The sequence below is a fragment of the Rhipicephalus microplus genome, chromosome 8 (assembly GCF_043290135.1).
Source record: "Rhipicephalus microplus isolate Deutch F79 chromosome 8, USDA_Rmic, whole genome shotgun sequence".
In the NCBI taxonomy this organism is placed as follows: Eukaryota; Metazoa; Arthropoda; class Arachnida; order Ixodida; family Ixodidae; genus Rhipicephalus; species Rhipicephalus microplus.
The window spans coordinates 38,077,800-38,102,041 of record NC_134707.1 but is presented as its reverse complement, the minus strand read 5'-3'; the positions used below and the strand labels follow the sequence as shown (position 1 = coordinate 38,102,041).

The following is a 24,242-nucleotide window of genomic DNA, read 5'->3' as shown; positions in this document are numbered from 1 at the left end:
TTTACAAATGTTCGCCTGTTAGGGCCATTCATTATATTTCATTAGCATGAATCAGATTGGCTGATTGTCGCGAACACGTTGTAGTCGATAGTTCGGCGAAAATCAGGAGGACCCATTACAATTCGCTAAGTTGACCAGTGTCCTAATTTCAAATGGCTTGATGCGGGAAACGCTTGCTAAGTGAGGAAACACACGAAAAGAGAATGCGGATGGCGACAGTACCTTGAAGCTTCGGCACCAGTCAAGAGGACATCAGAGATCTGTCTGACATCATAGAATAGGTAAAAATGAAATTCGTATTGTGTTCAAAGGTATCAACAGACATAAAACGTGTTTCAAAAAATTTCGTTGAGCCAATGTGCTCAAATTGCAAAAAAAAGAGAAAACATTGGAATCCATGACGTCAGGACCGGCAATTTCGAATATCGATATGCTTTTGTCATTTACAAATCTAAAGTAGTGAAACTACTGACACTAATGTTAAAATTTATCATGGTAATCTGAATTATTCTTCCTTTTTAGCATTCATTTCAGATGAAACAGATTCACTGATTTATCGCCACCTTTGTTTTTTACAAACATTTTATAGATATTTGTAAAACTAAAGTGGTTAGAAAAGAAATGAAAAAAAGAGAGAGAAGCAACCTTACTAAATGGAAGGCTTCCTGGTTCCTGTGGGTGGATACTATCGTCCAGGGCGTCACTGGCAACTGCGCATCGTAGGTAGTAGTCAGAGGCCGGAAATCTATCCTGTTCACGATGATACAGCGCATGCAACCATTCCCTAGCGCATAAATGATAAGATGGCCCGAGGGTTTCATTTTCGCAGTAACGGTTGCCTCGGCCCCAACCAAAATCCTAATATGGCGGCAGATGGCAGGACAGTATAATGGAAAAGGTGAATTGGTTTTCAAGTATATTTCAGAGAGTCGTGTCTACCATGACCTATTTACAGGTCTGTAATAAAAAAAAGAGTGTGACTCACGGATCGCGTCGCAAAAAAGAATAACGATAATAGCGTGACATTTCAAGCGTGACATTTCTTGGCCGACCAGATCAGAACCATGGCTTCCAAGAGAGGCTCATCATGTCCGTCGCCCTTTTGACGGCCGTTTCGCTGATCAGCGCCACCGTGATGGCGCTAGTGCAACTGCTGCAGCTCGAGGAGTACAAGCCCGGAGCGGAGGGTGGAACGAACGAAACCACGGACGTCTCCGACTGGACTCTGGTGGCTGGTACGTGCGTACAGCCTTGCTGCGAATTATGGAATCCTGACCAAAAGCGGTCACCTGCATGTTCTGCCTCGGATGTTTTTCAGGGGCGCAGCTCTTTAGGGTCGAGCCATGTCGCCTGTCTGTCGGCGTGACATGCTATGGATATCCATATACATTTGGATATTTATAATAATATCCATATCATTGCTGAGATCCGTAAGTAATTCCATATGGTTGTCCACATTGGTATGGATATTTATATAATCATCCATATGCTATCCGTATAGATTCATATGAATGATATGCCATATGATTCATTTGTATAGCCGTATGAGATTTTATTTCAATATGAATATCCATATGGACATCTCAACACCATGTGCGCGCAGTGCTTAACACCATATGCGCGCAGTGATGAATAAACAACTTTGTATATACTGTACACACGTGTTGTCACGTCTTTGCATGATTGAAGGGGCAATTTACAGAGGGTTTTAATGATTCAATTCATCATCAATCACTCCGTGCATATGCTGCGATTTCTTTCTGTAGTGATATGCGTCGAGAAGAAATGGGGAAATGCGCAAATACTTGCTTTTAGCACAAAGCCACAAAGAAGTCCATACGGGGGCTCCAGACCGGCACGCGCCCTCTTCGACGCACTGTCCCCCGAGGACTTCGTTCATCTCTGACTGCTGTTGTGGCAGCAGCCTCTTCCCCTGTGGCGGCGGGGATGCTCTGAGTGCTCTCACCTTTCACCCCTTTATCATTCTACTTTTCTTTATTCCCTTTTCTTCCCATCAAGGCACTTCTCTCTATACTCTCCCTCTACCACTGCAGAGATTAGGTGTCTTCTATTCCCTTCTATCCCCAACCACAACCAGACGCCTTCTTTCTGAGATATCGATACAGATTTTTCAGATACGAAGCTTCTTGAATTTAAAAAATCTGTTACAATCAGATTTTTCTTTGCAGGCTAGTTGGTTCATATCAATGAAGTGAGTATGTGGCGCAAGTACGTTTGAGGCAAGCAGAAAAAAAATTAGAAAAGAGTGGAGATTACACTATGTTTATTTCCTCAGAACAACAAGCCAATACATATGTGCACCGCAGCACAAGCGCTGCGAGTGCGTGCGAACCATGTAAAGCAAGGAAAAAACGGGGATACGTGTCCATAAAGCATGGTCTAAAGAAGATTACACTCAGTTTTATAAATACGAGTGGGTTCCGCGCATGCCTTATAATTGCCATATAAGTTCACACTCGAAATTGCGGCGTTCAGTAGGTCCTATGGTAATACGCAGGATTTCATGAATGTAAACGACACATTAAATGGCAAGTTAACAGGCATTCAAAATAATATGAAGATGACCAGTAAATGTGTGTTGGTGAAATAAACGAACGCCTAAGATCTTGCTCACATTACAAAGTGATGTGTAATATCATCGTTACTATGCATGTTACTTTGCTTGGTTCGATTTGGAATAAAAAGTAGAATAGGCTGCATGAAACATTACGTACCTCGGAATTTTTAAGCAACACTATCATAACATTGCACCAGTAGCTGCGTTTGGGGAACTTTCGTTATCGCAGCATCAATTGCGAGGTACTTTGTTCAGCCTTTTCGCGTTGAAGCGACATTGCCTCAGTAACTCTTGTAAGGTGTTTGTAGTGGGGATGATAGAGCAATACATGCTTTGCAGCTGCGTCTCCATGGCGGCCCGTGCACTACGACCTGCTGCTGCGCCCTTCTATCAAGAACAACACCTACGAGGGATACGTGAACGCAGTTTTTGAAATCCAGCACAACGCAAGACAGGCGAGTGCGAGCTTTATAAACAGCTCCACCCTCTATCCTTATACATCCAAGTGCAACATCTGGTGGGCGAAGGTCCGCAATGTGAAGCAGGCTATCGGAAAATAAATACTGGAATCCACTCGTTGGTAGGACAGAGCTGCAAAGAAATGTATACCGATTTTTAACGCTATGTACTTATAAAAAAATACGATGCATGATTTGCCAGAAACATGACGTAAAAACAAACACGTGAACTTCGCTTTTATACCAATATTCTCTTTGCATTTCAGCATCTAGCGCACAACCCAAGACAAGGACCGTGTAGTAGCTGATGACGGCTCGTGCCTGTACTTGCCGATTTTCACCCGGTCCTTGCCTATCGTTGTGCGCTAGATGCAGAAATTAAATACAAATATTCCTGAAACTGTGTGACTTTGCATTGCGCTCTGTTTCTTTGTGACGACTTGAGGAACAAACGAATGCTAACAAGTTTCTTTAAACATAGTCACATGCGTGGCAATGTCAGGGCTTACTTGAAAGAGTCGCACATACTATTTTTTTTTTTTTTGCTTCCAGTGTAGAACGCATACATATGCGCGAGGTTCCCCTTTATGGGGAGGAGAGTTTTACGCAGGGTCCCCTTTCGCAAGCCTATGGTAAAGCGAAACGGCTTTCTTAATGAAGAAAGGGTGGTCCTAGCTCAGAAGTGAAACGAAGTGCCAATGAATATTAATACTATGTAGTTTTTAAGGTCCCTAAACCATGAAATCATTTTGGAAGACGCTGTAGTGGAGGGCTCCAAAAATTTTGATCACCTGGGGTTCTATAACGTGCACCGAAATCTAAGTAGACGGGCCTGAACGAAATTTCAGCCACTGCAGCCAGGATTCGATCCCGCGGGTGAGCAGTCTAGTGCCATAACCACTGTGGTGGGGCAATCGCCGACACCTATTCGGACGGGTCACTGTACACGAGACAGGCCTTTGTCCTGGCTGATAGACGTTGTACGTCTCAATAGATGTCAATCACTGTTCGCTGGATGTCCTTACTTTAGCACATAAGAATATCGCACGTGTGTCCCTCTGCACGAAAGAAGGGATGCCAATGCACGAAAATGTCTGATCGTCCTGGTAGGTTTGCTCATCAGAGAGGGCAAAACTTCATCGCAGCCCTACACCCCTCCATTGGTAGAAGGCAGTAAATGAAAGAAATATACAGAAAATGAAGTCAGAACGTATTTTTCACAATGTCCTCCCTGGCGTTCCTGAAACAAGAATGTTGGGGCGCACTTTCAGGCTGACACTATAAACAACGAAAGAAAGCACAGCCACGATAAGAAAACATGTAAAACAAGTGCGCATAGATTGTTGCTTGAAACAAGGCCATTTAAAACATTACCTGTCATATTTACACGAACCTTGCATTGCTGCAATGAAAGTGAATGCGTTATAGTGCGCAAAGTATGGGCAGGTCATCCTGAAAAAAAAAATCTAGATCGTCAGTACCATTCCTGCATGCACATACATTGGTCATCGAATGAAACCCAAACAGCGACAAGCATTCGTCATGGTAAATAATTGCGAGTTGTCTAGTTATCACCATGGACAAGCCCACACATGCACAGGGCTGCCAAACCAGATACACGTCTCTATTATTGGGGAGCACGGGGCGGGAAATACCGTTTGAAATGCTCGTGGCCGTTCGGGTTTCATTTGACATCGAGAGTAATGTCTCAATGGAAATATGTTAGTGCAAGTGAACGGTGTGCCTTAGCCGCAAAATTGCCACACGTGGCGCTCTTGCTCGCAAGCACGCCGATTCCAAGTTTGCCTAGCACATTCTATTTTTATTGTTTCTAAAATATAGGGGTGGCCGGAAGACGACGGAAAACGAGCTGTTGGTCCATTCGAAAGCCCACGTTTTCAAGAAACGCTCGTTTATTGCATATCGGCAGATGTTGCCATGTAACGCGATATCATTTTTTCTTTTTTGCTGAAGTTCCAGGTAGCAGTATGTTTATCTCAGTTGCCAAGATAAAGCTGCTTGTACGAATGCTTTCCACCGGCCACCTCTGCTTTGTAAAATTGAATGCTCTTGGCACTCTGAATACCGGCGTGCTCGGAAAAAATATTGCAGGGCGTGTCGCAGTCTTGCCGTTTCGGCAACTGGTCACTCCGGTCATTCTGAACGTCTTCGTGCTTTGCTATAATACGCCTTTGGCATGTGCACAGAAAAAACGATGGACTGAAGGTTTCCTTTTAGGGACGTCTACGAATTTCTCGCGGAAGCTTTCAGTGCGATTGTAAGGTCTGAGAAACCCATGAGATAATGCAACCACTGTGAAATACAAGGGACTCGTTTAAAGCGTTTACAAACAGGAGTCGCTTGCTTTGGTCATCCAACTACGTGGTTCCCGCGTACTTTACAGCTTTGGCACAATTTCTGTGGGATAAAAACGTATGCTTATAAGTAATCCGTATTGGCAGACAACCTTACCTTTTTGAGTGTAATTAATGTGACGTATAATCTTCACTGTCTTTCATAAGACCTTCTTTCCTGCAAGTTCTTGGTTCAATCCTGGCAACAGAGGTCGCACTGGGATGAAGACGAAATGGTAGATTACCATGTTTAATGCGAAGCTAGTGCACGCTAAAACACTTGGTGTTCAAAACTTTTGCACCTCTTCAATACAATGCCTCATAGTGACAGCGCACATTTGAAACCTAAAGTCTTACATCACGTTACATTAATATTGTTTTTTATTATGGTAATTCAGTACTTACGTACAGTATTCTAGTGCTGACCCGCAGAGCACGGCATTGAAGCCTGGACGGGGTGGGGGGGGAGGATTTTTGATGGAAGCGAAAATGTTGAGGCCCGTGTGATTAGATATAATGCATGTCAAAGAATTCCAGATTGTCGCAATTTCCGGAGCTCTCCTCTACGGTGACTCTCATAATGAAATTGTGTTTTTGGAACAATAAGCCCCCTGAGTTAATAATAATAATAATAATAATAATAATAATAATAATAATAATAATAATAATAATAATAATAATAATAACAACAATAATAATAATAATAATAATAATAATAATAATAATAATAATAATGTATCGTATTACGTCGTTTTACGCCACTCCTGTTTTTCCTCCAGATCATGCTCGACTGCTCCAAGAAGCTGGAAATCGTTTCGACGATTTTGAGGTGGAAGTCGTTTCCGGTTCGCGTCACACGTGTTCTCCGAAACGGCAGCAAGGTTGTCATCGAAACGACACACCTCCTTAGGCAGGGACGCACGTAAGCTCTTTTTTATTATTTTTATTTTTTGCAGGTAAGCAACTACTTACAGAATTCACACATGTTTCTGGATAGCAAGGGTGAAAGAGCTGACGGCAGTGTTAAAAAAAAAGGAATGCGCGAGTTTGGATAGTATGGAAATTAGTCTAAGCCGACCAAACACAGCCTTTCGACACGTTGCATAATGGGGAATCACTCTTGTCTTCGAGTTTCGGAGAAGCCAAAGAACCATTCGCTCCTCCAACTCTAATGAAGTTAACAGCCCGCGAATTACAACACTGCCTCAGATGTAGTCTTGCTGGCTGTCTTGAGACACAGATGGTGCTGCTGAAGCGTGGTGAAATAAAGCTAAGAGTGGTGGGTACCAGTGTATGTTTACGTGGCCCACTTGCAGTTGATGGGCCATGGGGTCAGATTGTTGCACGCTAGCCTGGAAATGTTGCAGCTTCTGCCCGTACACTGCGTATGAGAAGAACGAATGGTAGTTCGGCTAGCCAGCGAAGAATAATTACTACAGAAACTTCATATGATTACAAGCCTCGAAGACAAAGGTCGTTAGGGCCTACCAGTCGATGTACCGATTCTGCACTCAGGGGGGGGGGGGGCTTACGATGACGTCACATGTTTTACAAACCTGTTACGTTTTAGTGACATCAAAGGCGACGTTATCACGTGACGGTGATTGCTCGCATCGCTCGGAGTGACCCCAGGAACGCCAACGGCCAAGTTAGGCGTTTTGATGAGGAATCCAAGGCTTTCGCTTCAAGAAACGCGAAGTTACTCTACAAGAAAGAAATGCTTATTGCATGACGTCGATGTTTAGCTGTCTTTCCTTACTGCGTGTTTTCATAGTTTTCATCATTGCCTTTTTGGGAATCTCCTTAAACGAGTTCATAGCAGGAACTCTGGTGCCACAACTGAACTAGGACGAAGCTGTCTTTATGCGAAGCTTGCAAGTTCGGGAAAAATAGCACTTGAAATGCGCATACCTTAGGCGCCTGTGGCACCGAATGCAGGTACAACCTCACTGTGCAGTTTCAAGGGCGTCTTCGCAAGGACTATGGCCTGGTCCTGAAGCGAGTGGGTGATCAGGTCATTTTGTTCATGTTTCCCCGGTGAGTTTATCTTTTGATGTCTTGTCTACGAGCAAGCACGAGATTCACAAACAAACAAAATATTCGTGAAAGTTTAATTGTTAATATGTGGTGGTGGGGGTGGGTGTTGCAACAGGCGGGGTAGCCTGGCTTAAACGGCCGGCCATGCCTTCTCCTGAGCATCTTCTGAATAAGAGCTATCTATCATGAAATCTCACACAGCCCAGCGTCTCGGAAGGAAATTACTCGCTGGACCCTGACGTGAGATTCTGGAAGTGGTTTTCATGTTTGTTGAGAGATAATCAAGCACACCCAGGCAATGTCATATATGGTCTGAATCGTTTACATTTGTGCTAATGACCGTATTACCATCTTATACGCAAATCAGTGAGTGCAATAGACAATTTGCGTGAGGATGGCGTGAGAGATATTAATTGTTTTTCTTAAGTGTAGTGTATCGTATATAATGTATATTGTTATATATTGGGGCGCAAATTTAGTCAACTGCCATTAAGGAGAGCAATTTGTGCCTCTTATGCTCTTCGTGACCTAGTGGAGTGTTGAATGCATATGGTGGTATATCTAGCAAATATAAGTACACCTTGCTAAAAATTCTTCTGTCGTTCATTATAGTTTAGATGACAGGGGCAGCTTGCAAGATGATTTTGCCTTTTAGAACTATCACCACGCGGCAGTAGTTCTTTTAGCCACTAGTGTTACTTTTATTCGTGCAGCTGATGTGTGCCTTCATAATAAAAAGCAGCGCGATAACAACAAGAAAGAGACAGAAGAAACAGGACAAAACGCTGACAGCACACAACATCTCAGTAGGGGCAAAAGGAAAGTTCGTTTGGAGGCCAATTACAATGATACTCAATCAGAGTCAAAAATGGATCATATCGAATATCCTATTGTACAGAAACAGCGAACTTCATTTCTAATATAACCTATTATGAAGTGGTATTTACAGTCCAGTATTCATAGAATTGAGAAAATACCAGCTTTAACATTGCACGTTTTTTAACATCGGTTATTCAGGCTGAAGTGGAGTATTACAAAACCAGTACAGTAGGCGCACTGAGACACATATTTTTGAGCGCTTATGTACATTCCTAGAATTTGAGGACATCTGTACTTGGCGCCATCTTTGGGTGGCGGCAACGGTGTCCTGCCATAACTGAATGAAAAATAGATGTAAGAACTCGCACGAGCCAAACATATCCAGTTACCAAAAACGACTCCCGGCTTTGCGATGTGCGGAGGCGTTGGAACATTTTGGTACCATTGGAGAATCGCACAACGAAGCGTGTGGCCTCCCAGAAAAATTGAACACTGTGCATTAGAAACAAATAAGGTGCCATTGTAGTGTGCTAAACACTCTGGGAAGACTCGCAGTTTATAGTGCGATACTCCATTTCTACCACATTGTTCCAGTGGCTCTAGCCTGCATATAACCGAGATTAGTTTTTGGTAACTAGCTTTTTGGCATCGTATCGCTTTTCATGGCCATTTCCTATTAAGTTAAAGTCGGCCACCGCTGTCGTGTACGAAAGAGTGCGCTACGCGCGCTTGTACCCAAATTCTGGTCATGAGTTGTCACGCTTAGTGCTTTAACTACGTCCGCTAAGGGCAAAACTTTTCGTGTTGGGGCTTTAGTCTTATTCTTGATAGCACACAGCGTACCTCTTCGTCAATAAGATTGCCAGTATGTAGGTGTTTTGTCACAAGGTAGGTCTTGCAAGAAGGCGAGGCTGGCTACTGGGCAACATCTAGGACTGTCGAGAAAAGGACACTCAAACCAGTTAACATCTTCGTCCTTCTCTCTTTATTCTCCACTCTGACTTTTTGCAAGAGTACTGACACAAATCTTAATTATTTTTGGATTCTTGATCTATATATAAACGCAGAGTTCGAGAACCTCTTAAAGAATGCCATGGTGCTTGAGAATGCATTGAATGTATTTTAATAGCTTTACTTTAAAAATAGGAAATTGTTCTAGCTATTAATTAGACGGGCTCGCAGTGCCGTTTCAACACAAGTCTGGCGTAACGAAAAAACTTCGATTCGCGACATACTAACAGCTGTCAGATTACTATCAGTCACACGTGTTTCACGTTAACGATGAGTGAATGTTGGTCCAGAGACACTACGATTTAGGTCACATACAGGTTGCAGATTTGACAAACTTTTTTAACTGTGTTCACTTGCCGTTATATTGTCCTTTGTGTTTGGCTTGGCTTGGAGATGTTTGGTGATGAAAACTTTAAAATATTAGTGACACATTTCCTACGTGTTGTCCGTCTCCGGTGTGAGAAGAGCACTGGTAGTGCACACGGCGGAAACGAGAAATCTTTCTTTCGGTGTGTCTCCTAATCGTGTCCGAACTCCCATGGCTTTCCCAAGTACGGAATTTCGTTTTGAAAAAGAAAAAGACAGAACGAAGACTTGACCTGACCCGCTTTCACTGTCGTTGCTTTGACATGGCTGTGCAGCAAACTAGACGCGTTCGTGACCTTTCCGTGCTTCAAAGATCCCGGATGGAAGACGACTTTCGACGTGCGCCTGCTGGTCGACGAAAACTTGCATGCGTCTTCCACGGCCAGTATCGAGAGTTCTACGAAGGAATCCAACGGCAGCACCGTTTATGTCTTCCACAGGTACCACATGCGAGATTGTATTTAAGGAAGACTGTTCAGCTGGTGGTGTGGTCAATCGTTTCAATAAGCACTACATTCGAAATAGGTTATGAAAATGGTCAGTTCACAGTGCAATTTATTTAGAAGAATACTGCGAGTCTGAATGCCAGAATTTGGTGAGGGTTGGGCAGTACAATTACCAAAACAACATGCAGGAAGTAAAAATTGTATTGAGCAGGTTATAGAGCAGTATAAAAGATAGTGTTTTGCAAAAAACGCGTTGATTCACACAGCAAAAGCATAAAATGCCGTTCGCAATCCCAACATGAAGATAATATACATGATGAACGTATTCCACAAGTACTACATAAGAAATGAAGCATACTAGAAAGATGGACTTGCTGGATGGACTTGCATACTAGAAAGATGGACTTACAGCCTATGCCTTCCGCAGGTAGCCGGTGCGAGAATACTGGCTAGGAAGATGGGATAGCTGGCATTGTGGTTTCTTTTATGGGTATTACACGCGAGGTAAGGTGCTACAGGTACTAGAAATACTACATGGGAGTTAGTATGTGAGGAAGATAGGCTTAGCCGACGGTGCCTTCAATGTGTTACTAGGGTATCACACGACATATATTATCTTGATATTGATTAGCTAGTATTGCGGTCTTTTTGTTTCACATGTACTCCATGCGAGATAACATCTGGATAAGAGTGGATAGTTGTGAGAGATAAGATTGCATTATGTCTTACTATTTTATTAGGGGTACTGGCATAAAATTCTGACTTCATCAGATAATAGGGGCACGGGCCGTATACTTCGCCCCGTCCTATCTGTTACCACGCTAACAAATGGGTTAACCCTTGTTCGGTTGCCATTTCAGTTGTACAGCGAGCTTTCTTATGTTCACGGGCACTGCAATTAATAAGTAAATTTGGGCATCGTATTTTTTTTTGCGGAGTCGCTTTCAGGGTTTTGCTGGCGCTTTTCGCATTTTCGGGGCCTATTTGAATTTTCGAGCAAACTTATAGAAATTTTCAATAATCGCCACGTTCACCAATGGCGTGTTTGATTATGGCCTTCAGTGGTTGAGTGTTGAAGTCAAATTCTGGTGGAATCAGGAAACGACACTACTTATGGACTGGCAAACGTGCATTTAACCTAGGAAACAATGATGAAAAGTAAATGTGTGCTTCTATTCATAATGGAGCGTGATTTCTGAACCAGACTTGATATTTCAATGACTTTTTTATTATCATGAAAAGGATTTTAGACAATGCAATACCTTATTTCACTCTCAATTCTCTTGTGATGAGTATTTATTTCTCAGTGCGGTGGCATGTAATGACCGTGAAGCAGATTCATTGCATGAATAATACAAAAAGTAATGACCTAAAGGAATATGTACAGGGTGCCCTAGCTATCTTTCGCCAGAGTATAAAAAATATGCCGACACATGTAATCACGACGAGACCAAATGCATGCTGCTTACTGTTGCCTGGAGTTATTCAGGCTATTTTTTTTGCGTTTAAAATATTGGCTATATGCTGTGCTTAATTATTCACCTTTTGAAGAAACCAAAATGGATAGAAAATTTAAATAAGAAAGTTGTTGATTGGTTTGCAAAACGTCCGATTAGACAGTTTTGAGCTTTAGATCTGTTGTTTATAAGTTTTTTTCTGCTAACGACAAATGCGTACAAAACGCAAAAAAATAGCACATGACAAACCCGCTCATGCGCCAGTGCGCACGATGATTCTAGTGCTCCCCGACGTTCTACGTATGAAAGGCCGTAGCATTTGCCCAATTGTGCTGTCTCGATAGGGCCGCAACGATGGTGGTGGCTTTGCGATGAACACGTTTTGCTATTGGTCACAAAAGTGATAACCGCTGTGAGTATTTATTGCTGTCATGAACTGGTGCGAGGTAAGCGTGTCGTTCGTTCGCGGAGCGTTAGAGAGCACTAGAATCACTGCGCGTAGGCACGCCAGTTTGTTTGTCATGTGGTATTTTTTCGGTAATTCATGGGCGTGTTTAGTTAGCGGAAAAACACTGAGAATTAGCAGATACAAAGTTCAAGACTGTCTAATTGGACGTTTTGCAAACCGATCTAACACTTTGTCATTGAAATTTTATATCCATTTTTGTTCTTTGAAAAGTTAGTTACTTAAACAGATCTATTTAACCAATATTTTAGAACACACAAAAAACAGTCGGACTATCTCCAGGCAACAGTTAGTAACATGCATTTTGTCGCGCGGTAATTCCGTGTGTCGGCATAATTTTGAACTAGGGCTAAAGATAGCTAGGGCACCCTGTATATTACCGTGAAACTCACTACAGGATGCCACTCGGTGCATACACAAGCATAAATTATATATTTCAATGATTTTTTGCAGTTATTGTTTCTGGTTTACAGCGTGCTTGTTTCGCTTCCACACGCACAGTACATTTTTTTTCTTTTTGTGTCACTGTTCGCGAATGTGGCAGCCTCATCACTTTTATCTCTTGTTTTCATTAAGTGTTATCTTCTCTCACGTCTTCTTTCTTGTCTTTTTCATCACTCAGGCCTAGCTGCGAATAAAACAGCCCTATTTTCCGAAACACTATTTTCTTCTGCAGAACAGAACCCATGTCGGCATACCTCCTGTCTGCCATCTTCACCAATTTCAGCGTCGACAAGAGTGGCAGGATGAACCTGTGGTCCCCCACTTCGTGAGTATGCGTGTTTCTGTTCCAATTAAAATTAGTAGAAGGTGAACCGAAATACTGCTACTATGACGTGATAATTTTGTTGGCATGGCTTTAGGGGCCTGATAAGAATTTTCAAGGGACATTGAGTATTAATCAAGTCTAATATTTTTTGAGCCGTCCTGAAATGTAGAAGAGTCGCTTGCAGAAATGGTGATTCGAAAACCTTAGATGTCTAACCAAATGCGAAATTTACCTGCAGGCGTCCCGAGCCTGCGGCCCTTGGCGTCTCGCGGCGTCAGGGTTGAGTGAGGCAAACATTACCACAAGTTTATGACGTTACCATATGACGTTGTGATGAAGTCATATTTCCAAAGCATGAGACATAACCATGACGTCAATTCTTTTGATCACGTCGTCATATAACCCCTTAACTTTATCAAATGCAGTCTGATCACGGAGACAATCCAAAATCAGGTGAAGTGCCTCCCATCTTTGAAGCTATGCAAAACTACGCCAACTGAAAAATAACTGATTGATATGTGGGGTTTAACGTCCCAAAACCACTATATGATTATGAGAGACGCCGTAGTGGAGGGCTCCGGAAATTTAGACCTTCTGGGGTTCTTTAACGTGCACCCAAATCTGAGCACACGAGCCTACAACATTTCCGCCTCAATCGGAAATGCAGCCGCCGCAGCCGGGATTCGAACCCGTGCCCTGCGGGTCAGCAGCCGAGTACCTTAGCCACTAGACCACCGCGGCGGGGCACCCAACTGAAGAATCGCCTTTGAAGCATGGCAGGGCTGGATCACTGCATTGACTGAGAAGAAAAAGGATAGTGCCTTTCTCTTTCGAGTAAATTTAAGTGAACGTATAAAGGAGCTGGTGAGTTATATAAGGGGATGCGGATAGCGTAGTGTTAATAATTTTATAATTAAAGCACGTAATTAGAGCAGTAAGAGCAAATGTACACATATTTCTGCCTTTTCAGAGAGACTTCACAAGCTTACAAGTAAGGGCATTGCAATATGTTGTCCGTCGTGTCGTCTCTGTAAATCGACAAATGAAACGAGTGTACTCCACTGAGTGAAATTAGGCGATTATGGAGGCAAATCTGATTGCTTCAAAGTTGTCGATAAGTCATTGCTATGCTTTAGCTACGGGATTCTAGGTTGTTTCTACCTTGACTCTCAGTGCAGGTGGGTTTGAGTCAAGCCACAAACGAGTCACAGACACGACAGCCCGAACTCTAGAGGCGCTGAAAACTGGCGCTGACAACAAGCATTCGTACCTTTCGTAGAACTGCGTATCTCCATTGTTTCGAGGTCTTTTCGCAGCCGCCGTTCCCTTTTCGGTGTTGTAGTATTCTCTCTTTAAGCGCACAAAGGGTGTTCGGCTCGCTACCCCCGATTCGCAGTCATTTGTTTAGGAAACTGTTGCCTTCTTTATTTTATTTTTTTGTTAACCAAGGCTGAGTAATAGGATGTACCAGTCACGAGACTTATTGGAGGATGTGGCGACGGGGATGAACAGCACCCTCCACCAAATGTGATGAGGTTTATTGGCTATCGGAAGACGGAATACCTGTAAGTGGCGAGGCAGCGTGAAGAACCGTTCAGAGGCACCGCAATGATCAGAAGCACGAGCAGGGCAAGCTGGGCGTTGGCGATACCAATAGATGGATGCGCAACTTCTTCACATTCCCAATTCTTAGGCAAATTTCTGTTTATAATCATCATAGATGTCTACTACGTCGCACAAATAAATCACTGCTAGCTTAAACAACTTCGCTGTTAACGCTTTCAATGTCGGGCGTTTGTGGCGATGGCCTAGCCCTAGTGTCGGCTTGGCTTCCATAATACCAGGGAGGCTTAAAACGCAGAGAAGTAGAACGTTGTGAAGATCACTGTGACTAAGATGGAAACGGGATGCAACAACGTGATTTGCTGCTAATGTCAGCAATCGAGGCTGCAGCGACTGAGTGAAAGCGTAATGATAATATGTGATGGTTAACGTCCCAAAACCACCGTATGATTATGAGAGACGCCGCAGTGGAGGGCTCCGGAAATTTTGACCACCTGGGGTTCTTTACGTGCACCCAAATCTGAGCACACGGGCCTACAACATTTCCGCCTCCATCGAAAATGCAGCCGCCACAGCCGGGATTCGATCCCGCGACCTGCGGGTCAGCAGCCGACTGAGTGAAAGCAGAGATTGAGTCAAAATGACTGATAGTTGGGCTTGTCGGTTCGTAATCTTAACGACGGACTAATGTACATGTGCCGTCATTCCTTCTTTTAGTCTGTCCTGTAAAACTTGTAGCTGGGTGAGTTGGTTCATAATTATGGGTAACTGGTGTGCGCAAACACGGACAAACGACAACAGAAAAGTCAATCCTGCTTGCGCAATTCAACATTGAAGATCGAGTCATGATACGGTATGAAGATGGTGATTGTGAAGATATAAGTCAGTGAAGCTGTGGGGAAAGCATCGGCAGCAGCTGCGGCTGCGCGCGTTCAGCGCGAGCGGCTTCACATCGATGTTGCTCTCATTAGCGCTTCAGTGCGTGCTGGCTCTACTGCAATAACCGGTTTTCTTCTTCCTTGCAAACGACCCGCACCCGTGCTACAGCGAACCTAAGCGGCAACTGTTGATAACAGGAATAGCATGATATTTACATCGCCAGACAAAGGGCACAACTCTGGGCGGGAAGTGCAACCACCGAGTATACTGACACTGCTGAAAGATTCATCAGTGGGGGCGAAGAGGCGCAGGGTAGCTGTGCTACGGTACTCTATATAATGAAACGTTTGCGCGCACAAAATAAACCGCGCAGCCGAACAAACTAACCCGTCTTTCCACATTATTGCACTCTATGTGTTAACCTATGTGTTAATATGAATAGGGTAGTTAAAATAACAGAGGAGCTTTACAGAGGTCTTTACAGTAGCGAGGACAACCACGGCCTTAATATTATAAGAACTAGCAGTAACCCAGATGACGCCCCATCAGTAATGATAGAAGAAGTCATAAAAGCCTTGGAGAGCATGCAAAGAGGCAAAGCTGCTGGTGAAGATCAGGTAACATCAGATCTGCTGAAAGATGAAGGACAGATTGTGTTAGAAAAGCTAGCTACCCTGTTTACGAGAGGTCTCCTGACGGAAAAAGTACCAGAGTCTTCGAAGAATGCTAATATCATCTCAATACATAAAAAAGGAGATGACAAGGACCTGAAGAATTGCAGGCCGATCAGCTTCTTCTTCGTAGTATTCCAGCTATTTACAAAGGTAATTGGGAACAGACTTAAGAAAACATTGGAATTCAATCAATGAATCAATCAGGTAATAGAGAAATGCTCAGAATATAGCCAACCACTATACACAGCCTTCACAGATTACGAGAAGGCGTTTGATTCAGTAGAAATATCAGCAGTCATGCAGACACTGAGGAATCGGGGCGTTGATGAATCATATATAAGCAACCTGCAAGAAATATACAGGGGATCAACTGCTATCACAGTGCTTCATAAAGAAAGCAACAGACTACCAATCAAGAAGGGTGTAAGTCAGGGGTATACAATCTCGCCAATGCTATTTACCGCGTGTTTACAGAAGTTTTCAGATGCATAAAATGGGGACACTTAGGGATAAAAAATAATGAAGAGAATCTTAGTAACATGCGCTTCGCCGATGACATTACATTGCTGAGTAACTCAGTGGACGAATAGCAACTCATGATTATGGAGTTATACCTGTGTCGCACGGGCGCGCAAAAAGTCTTTTAAGTAAGCGGTCTTTTACGAAGTTGAAAGACTTTTAACAAAGAGGTGTTTGCGGCGCAGACACACGGCAGCAACGTTCTCCTTTTAGTGTTTTCGTTCGAAGATGCTAGCGAAAGCGTGGCGCTAGCAGTTAAAAGAGAAGCAATGAAAATTAAACGATGTATCACGATGTACAAAATAAAGACTTGTTGCACTGCTCGTTTCTTCAAATAAATTTAAGAATAAGAGATGAAGAAACACCAATGTGAAAGTTTTTTGCACTAGATAAGGAAGCATTCCCCTAACTAGCGACGTGCACAAGTCCGTCTGGCACCACTGGGCTTTTATTTACCGTATTTGTTTTTCGCTGCTCTCGACTGCTCTCGACACGTTATGGGCGACCGTACGGGAGAAAAAGCGAGGATCGCAAGCCTCACGGCCTGCCTTCTCGCTCTGAAAAGCGAGGCAGACGCTGCAAAAGCCGCCAAGGAGAGGATAAAGCAGCAACTGCTGTTCAGCAATTCCTTGCTGTGTGCACTGGAGCTGTCGGAGAAGGCCTGCGATCGATCAATCTGGGCCTTCAGACGAAACGAGAGGTGGTTCGAGGGAACTGTACCTCACCTCGGTGAGCAGAACTTCAAGCAATCTTTTCGAGTGTACCCGTCCAAATTTCGTTTCATTGTGGAGAGCTTGCGCAGTGAACTCGAAAGACAGTGCACCAGCATGCGTGAAGCCATCACTCCTGAGAAGCGAGTCGGCATTGCCCTATACAAGCTGTGCTCGTCAGCCGAAGATAGGAATGTGGCCAACCTTTACGGCGTTGGACGCTCGACAGTAAATATTTTATACAGGCAGTTTTGCGAGGCTGTTGTCGCTGTACTGGAACACGAGTGGATCAAAATGGTGACCGCAGAGGACATGGCGAGGCACATTCAGGAATTCGAGGCCGTCACCGGTTTCCGCCAAGGCGCCGGAGCCTTGGATGGATTCCACTGTCCAATCTCGCCACCTAAGGAGCATGCCACAGACTACTACAACTACAAAGGCTGGTAAGTGGCCTAATACAACCTCTTAATGTAAAAAAAGCATAATTTATACCGTATTTTAATGTGCCTAGAAAACAGCACTATTCAACCTTTTCGTTACGCTATATAGTTCACTCCTAGCTCTGCCACAAGGGCAAGTCCACATCGCAATAACAAAAAAGCGATGCCAAGTGCTTTAGTCAACGCACAATTCGGTTCCTACCATCTCGCATCATTTACAGGCACTAGAGCAAGCCAAGCAATGCAATTTTCACGTATGCATTTTAATGCGACAGCATGAATATGCCAGATTGCATTTGCAATGATAATTCCGACATGCTCATAACGGCTGCAGAAAGCAGCAGCTCATCTGCAGAAAACTTAATGTCTATTACCTTCTATATTGAAGATATATGACAAGGCTGCAAGAAAAAAAACATCCCTGGCTCCATTAATGACCAGAGAAAGCAGCAGATTCTTAGCTGTACACAAATATACATGCTTTTGTGATAGTACTTTAAGGTAGCTGCACGACCGTAACAACTACGAAAACACACGCACACACATTCGGTGTTCATTGCACTTCGCTGCATTCACCTTACGTGCCAAGCTCTTTGTTTTTTGCAGGTATAGTATCATCTTGCTGGCACTTGTGGATCACAGATACCGCTTCAGGTATATCAACGTTGGAGCACCTGGACGCTGCCATGACTTGCACGTGTTTTGGTATTCGCAAATCTCCAATGCTATTAAGGGTCCCCTTTTTAAAGCTCCACTTGTCACCATAGCCGGGACAGTAGCACCACCACTAATTCTGTGTGACCAAGTATTTTCATTGGCACCCAGCCTGATGAAGTCGTTTGGACACCGCGGGAAGATTAGTGAAAGTGAAAAAAAGTTCAACTATCATTTAAGTTCAGCCAGGAGAATTGTTGAGAATGCATTTGGAAGGCTTAAGGCCAGGTTCCGATTCACTGCAAAAAAAATGGAGTGCCATGTAGGCAATGCTCGCTTAGTAATACGGGCATGCTGCGTGCTCAGCAACATTTGTGAGCACTTCAATCACAATGTCCACCCGCAGTGATTAAATGAGGTGCAGCAGTCAGACGTTGACTTCCCGCAGCCGTCATGCACAACAGAAGCCCAAGTTGGAAACGCAGCAGACATAAGGGCCGCGCTTGTGGACTACTACAGTCAAGTGAACTAAAACGCATCAATCACAAGAAATGCCCGAACGAGTACAGGAAATCGCATCACTTTTTATTAAAAAAGTCAACCATTGCATCCACAAGTTTTTTCTGCAGCTTTAATGCTTTGGTTCGAATTTTCATCTCCTTTTTATGGGCGGCTTCAAATTGCTCCCTCAAGAGCCGCTGCTCATTCAGCATCTTCTCCTTGATATCGGTACTTGTGTATTTCCTCCGTTTTCTGCGGGCGCCATCTCCACTGTCGCTTGAGCTGTTTCTGCGCCCGGTGACACAGTCTTGGATGTTGCTTGGCTGCTGAGGGGCTGATGAAGCATGTGTGAATTCGGGTGCATCTACTTCCGTATCGTCACTTGACGATCTGGCCACCATGCACGAGATGAGCTGCATTTCAAGAAAATGACAGAAATGCGGTGATTGCACATTTTCACATGTGAAATAGCCATTAAAAACTGTGTGCTATACGTCTGAGTGATGGAAATGTCACATAGAGAAGGAAATGTCAACAAGAGTGCTTTTTGTGTTACAATGCTGACTCCCACACGAATCGCTTAACCATTACGTTTACTCTAAGGACTGGTGTAATGGTTCCAAAAGCTCTGTGATGCCGAAATGGCAATGTGAGTGCAGATGTATTTCAGCCACTGCAGTATTTGTCCTATAATGTACTCATATGACTGTTCCTGTTATATTTGTGCTGGTTTGTGCCACCATGTCATGTTAAATTGTACTTTATGTGGTGATGTGGCTGATTAAACTCAAAAGAAAATGCTTTCTGAAAATATATATTTCTTTGTTGGTTTATATAAAACACTACAGCGACAATATCTCGGAGAACATGGCTAAAGGCAAACATGAAGCACCAACGTGGTGCACACTGTGCTACACTGGTACAAAGAGTGGGTTACAGCTTCAAAAACAAAAAAGCCACTGTCAGTGCACTTAACGCTGCTACTTGCTTGCAATAAAGAATGTAGCTGCCACTAGAAGTTACTTCCTCAACTGAGGGACTGCTGCTTGCTGGGCTCGAGCTGATCCCAGCCTCCTCCATTAAGGAGGGGTCATTCACGGGCAGGCCTCCAAGAAACCCATGGATCTCTACAAAAAAGGGCCAGTTTGGTGGGTACGAGCTCGTTGTCTTTTCTTTAAGGCATTTCCTGAAGAATACGAAAATAAATGATTAAACAGATGTTACAAGACTGACAACTGCGCGCCTAGAAAACCACTGGTACATGCAAAATGTACAATCGCGCGGCGAAAAGTAGAAAGAAGCGAATTGTTAAACCTGCGCCACATCAAGTGCGCGTTTCCTTCTTGTTGCATGACAGGTTTGCGTGCTTAACAAGCAACAAAGACGCGTTTCTTGACGTTTGTACTTAAACATGTGTAACTGCAACATCGTGTCATTGTAAAGCAATCCCACTGCAAATCGCCGAAAAGAAACTTTGTGTGCGGCTAAAACGCGTGATAAGCATGCTTCCAAACGTGGCCATTCACTTGGCGTTCAGCGTTTTGCCTACGGTGGGGCGTCGTTTCGAAAAGATTGTTCGGACGTTTCCCACGCCAAATGCGCTTCACCGGCTTGCGAAAAAATTCTGCAGCTCAAATAGCCAGTAAACTTACTGGAAGCATTCGATAATATACCTGCAATACAATTTGAAAAATCATTTTTTCCCATGATCACTGTTGTCGTCCCACTTCCGTCCTCACGCTGACAGGCCGCTAAGACGCGTCAAGCTTACTCAAATAATTTGCCTCACCTGTAGGTGTGTGTCAGATTTTCTATTTTCGTGAGCACTTGGTCCTTCGTGCGGGAGACACCCGCACTTGTGGGCGCAGCCACGATGCTGGCGTACACTTCGCCGTTGTGCTTCTGCGCTCGCAACGGGTGCGGGTTGTCCTCCCAGAGTCTGATTAGGCTCCAAGGTGTCTGCTTCCGACCATTGCAGACGCTGCCTTTTCCGTGGGGCACCGGCTGCTTGATCTGCGGAGTTGGCCATACACTCGGACTTGGACCACTTGAATGAAGGGCAAACACACGACTGCCACGCTTTCCTCGCTTGTGCAAAATGGTGTGGCGCAAGACCGAGCGTCACCACGTGATATTGCCGACGCGTTGTAGCTGCTTACGAGAGTAGAAAAGGAAATAACCATTAAAATAGTTCATTACACCTTCTGCAGGATATGAAATTTGTTTTTACAAAGAGTTTTGGTGACAAAAAAATAAGCATTCGCTCTTTTTTTCCCACCACTCGAAAATTGCTGGCGCCCACTGGTTTCGAGGCTACTCATTCGGAGCCGTAAAAGAGATCGACGAACGCCGTTTACGAAAAAGACCGCTTCTGAAAAGGAGTTCGCTCTGTGCCGCGTGTATGCTGTCAGGAACTCCTTTTCGGAAAAAGCCCGCTTACTTAAAAGACTTTTAAGTGTCCGTGTGACAGAGGTATAAGACAAGGAGAGCATAAAGGTGGGTCTTAAAGTTAATCTGCTGAAAACTAAAGTAATGTACAACAACCTTAGAAGAGGGCAGTGCTTCGAGATAGGTAATAGTTAAACATCATGTTGTAAAATAGTATGTATCCTTAGGGCATGTTATAACCGTGGAGACGAACCACGAGATTGAAGTTACTAGAAGAATAAGAATGTGGTTGAGCACATTTGGCAAGCACTCTCAAATTATGACAGGTAGATTGCAACTATCCCTCAAGAGGAAGGTATATAACAGCTGTATCTGTCCGGTACTTAGCTACGGAGCAGAAACCTGGAGAATTACAATTAGGGTTAAGCTTGAATTGAGGACGACGCAGCGAGCAATGGAAAGAAAAAGGGTAGGTGTAACCTGAAGGGACAAGAAAAGAGCAGAGTGGATTATGGAACAAACGGGAGTTGAGGATATCATACTTGAAATAGAGAGGAAATGGACATGGGCCGGGCATGTAGCGCGTAGACAGGATAACCGCTGGTTATTAAGGGTAACTATAACTGGATTCCCAGAGAAGGCAAGCGGGTTAGGGGGAGACAGATGGTTAGGTGGGCAGATGAGATTAAGAAGTTTGCGAGCATAAATTGGCAGCAGCACTAACAGGACCAAGTTAACTGGCGGAACGTGGGAGAGGCCTTTGTCCTGCAGTGGACGTGGTCAGGCTGATGATTATAAGGATGCTGCTGCTGCTGATGATGATGTGTTAATCAGTATATATCCGCCACCGAGAATTTCGAAAGCAATAACTTCATAAGGGCCTAGTCGAGATAGTTTCACCATGTAAATCTGTGTGGTCTGGAAACGAAGAATGGACACTCCGTGAATAATGTCGCCAGGCTTTTTTCTCTACCTGTGAAGTACCGACAAAGTAGCAGCGCTATCGATGAAAGTCATTGGCTATAACGTAAGTTTTCGGTAGCCATTCTTTTCCTAACGCTTTCGCAGTGTTTGGTCAAAGGGACGTGTCGCGTTCGACTGCGTGGACGACTTCGCACACTGGCAAAATGACGGCAGTGAGTGCACGCAATACAGAACATTTCATTTTGATATTCAAAAACGCAAGTCCTGGATGGCTTTCGTTTTTGTGTGCCAGTGCCGCTTAGTAGCATTGGTAGCAAACAAAAGCCTCAGCGAGTAGCTCGCTCCTCTTGATCTCTTCTCCCTGCAACTGGCCAAAGAGTTTCAAAATATAATATTCTAAGTCACAAAACATTGAAAGAGCCTGTTTTTCAACCATAAACGCTATCATTTTACCTGAACGTGGAAAATAAAAGTTTTTCCTTACTCAAGCACAGCTTCAAGAACAAGATTCCTGTTTTGTAGTAAGAAAGTTATAGCTGAAGTGTCCAAAAGTTTATTGGGAAACAACACGTGCTGCTGTTATTGTAATCACAAAATTGTGTGAAAAGGCGAATAGCCATATACTTCGGGCAGCAATTTTTGCATGGGCTACGAGGGTAAAAAAAGTATTACTAAGCATAACCAAGCGAACAATCTTTCGTTTGTTTAACCAGGGGTCAGGGGCCTAACGTCCAAAGACCACGATACGAATATGAGTGACGCCGTAATTAAGTGCTACGAAAATGTTGACAACCAGGGGTGCTTTGACGTTCCTGGCCGAGCTAAGCCGTAGCCATTTTTTACTAGGCGCGGTTTTGTACGGGGACATGATCGGGCCCAGAAGCTAGCCTGACAGCTCCGTTGTAAACGTGCCTTCCCGTGCAGGTTCTCTCCCTACCGGCCTTTGGTGCTGAAGACCATCGAGAAAGTGGTGAGCCTCATCGAGGACCAGATTGAAACATGGAGGAGCAGTCTGCAGGTGATCGACCTGGTGGTGGCACCCGACATGCTGGAGATGGATGTTTCCGGTGCCGGCTTCGTCGGCCTCCGGCAGAGTTTGTTCGAAGCCTTCGACATCTGGGAGCGAGAGAGCTGGGTCGTCACGGTTGTCCAGCGCATACTTCGACGCTTCTTCCTATCGTACGCCACGCCCCGGTGAGCCCAATTACTCACTGTCCTACTTGAAGTATGACCGTAAAAACTATAACAGTGCACAGGGCTGGGGCACAGGAAACATTTTTTCGGGAGAGAGGGGAATAGAGGGTTACTTACCTCTCTTATCTGAAGAGGGCGTTGGGCCGGCCGATGTAGGCGACTGTAATTTGGCACCATGTAAGATAAGGCTTGGCAAGAAGTTTGAGGGGGGGGGCGTGACCTTGTGTGCCACCCCCATCGCTACGCCACTGGCAAGAGGTTATTATGGGGAGGTGAAGTTCCACCTCAGCGCTCCACCCCTTGCTTCAGTCGTATGGAATGAAATAACTTTATCGAAGTTTTTTAGGGGGTCACCACGTACCGCGCCACTCTCACGTAGGGACAGATAGGCCTAGCCTATCCCCCAAGTAACGGGTCAGTTGGACTGCCTATAGTTCCAAGACGGCAAAGTGTAAACACTTAGGCGTTGTAGTTTGGCGTCGGAATTTCGTAACAGATTTTGCGCAAGAGTGCGGAGATAAGATATTCGCCGACCAGCAAGTGTGTTCGTCTTCGCATATTCTAGCAGAATTTCGCTATGGAATAAAATGAGCTCCATAATGAATATAATGAAGTGATGATGGGCTTATCGCAAACAACATCCAATGGTCTCAGGTTTGCCGCGGTGAAGCTGAGGAGTAAATATTTCTTTGAATGCAACATCAAGGGGCCTTAAATGATCACCATTATCGCGAATAACAAAAAAACCGCTTTCCTATGAAGTTGCGCATGAAACAAAGATGTTCTGATCCGAGAAAAAGTACGGAGAGGATCATCTTGAGCAGAGCAAGCCCTGCCCCCCATTCCCGTCCCCCTGTCAAAATTTTGTCTTAATATTTTTCGCAGTAATACGGGTGCCTACTTAGGAATTTCTGGTAATAATAATGTACCTATCGGTTACAAAGAATGTATGCGCAAGCCCTGTCACCAGAAAGAAAAAAAACTGAGCCCAGTTTTTAAGATTTCGCCAAGAGGTGCTCCATCACTAAACGATGG

At 44.2% G+C, this 24,242-nt stretch overlaps 1 protein-coding gene and 1 pseudogene across 1 annotated transcript in view; both read left to right on the top strand.

Annotated features, from left to right (window-relative positions):
• The first annotated feature begins 1,035 nt into the window (after positions 1–1,035).
• LOC119165349 (thyrotropin-releasing hormone-degrading ectoenzyme-like) overlaps positions 1,036–24,242 on the top strand; it is a 32,632-nt gene continuing 9,425 nt past the window's right edge. Inside the window, exons 1-7 of the mRNA XM_075870192.1 lie at positions 1,036–1,235; positions 2,918–3,033; positions 6,170–6,312; positions 7,329–7,427; positions 9,899–10,063; positions 12,669–12,761; positions 22,938–23,207. Of these exons, the coding sequence (XP_075726307.1) occupies positions 1,088–1,235; positions 2,918–3,033; positions 6,170–6,312; positions 7,329–7,427; positions 9,899–10,063; positions 12,669–12,761; positions 22,938–23,207 (1,034 nt within the window). The 5' untranslated portion in view covers positions 1,036–1,087. The remainder of the gene's footprint in view (positions 1,236–2,917; positions 3,034–6,169; positions 6,313–7,328; positions 7,428–9,898; positions 10,064–12,668; positions 12,762–22,937; positions 23,208–24,242) is intronic.
• LOC142769142 (uncharacterized) lies at positions 15,408–18,732 on the top strand (annotated as a pseudogene).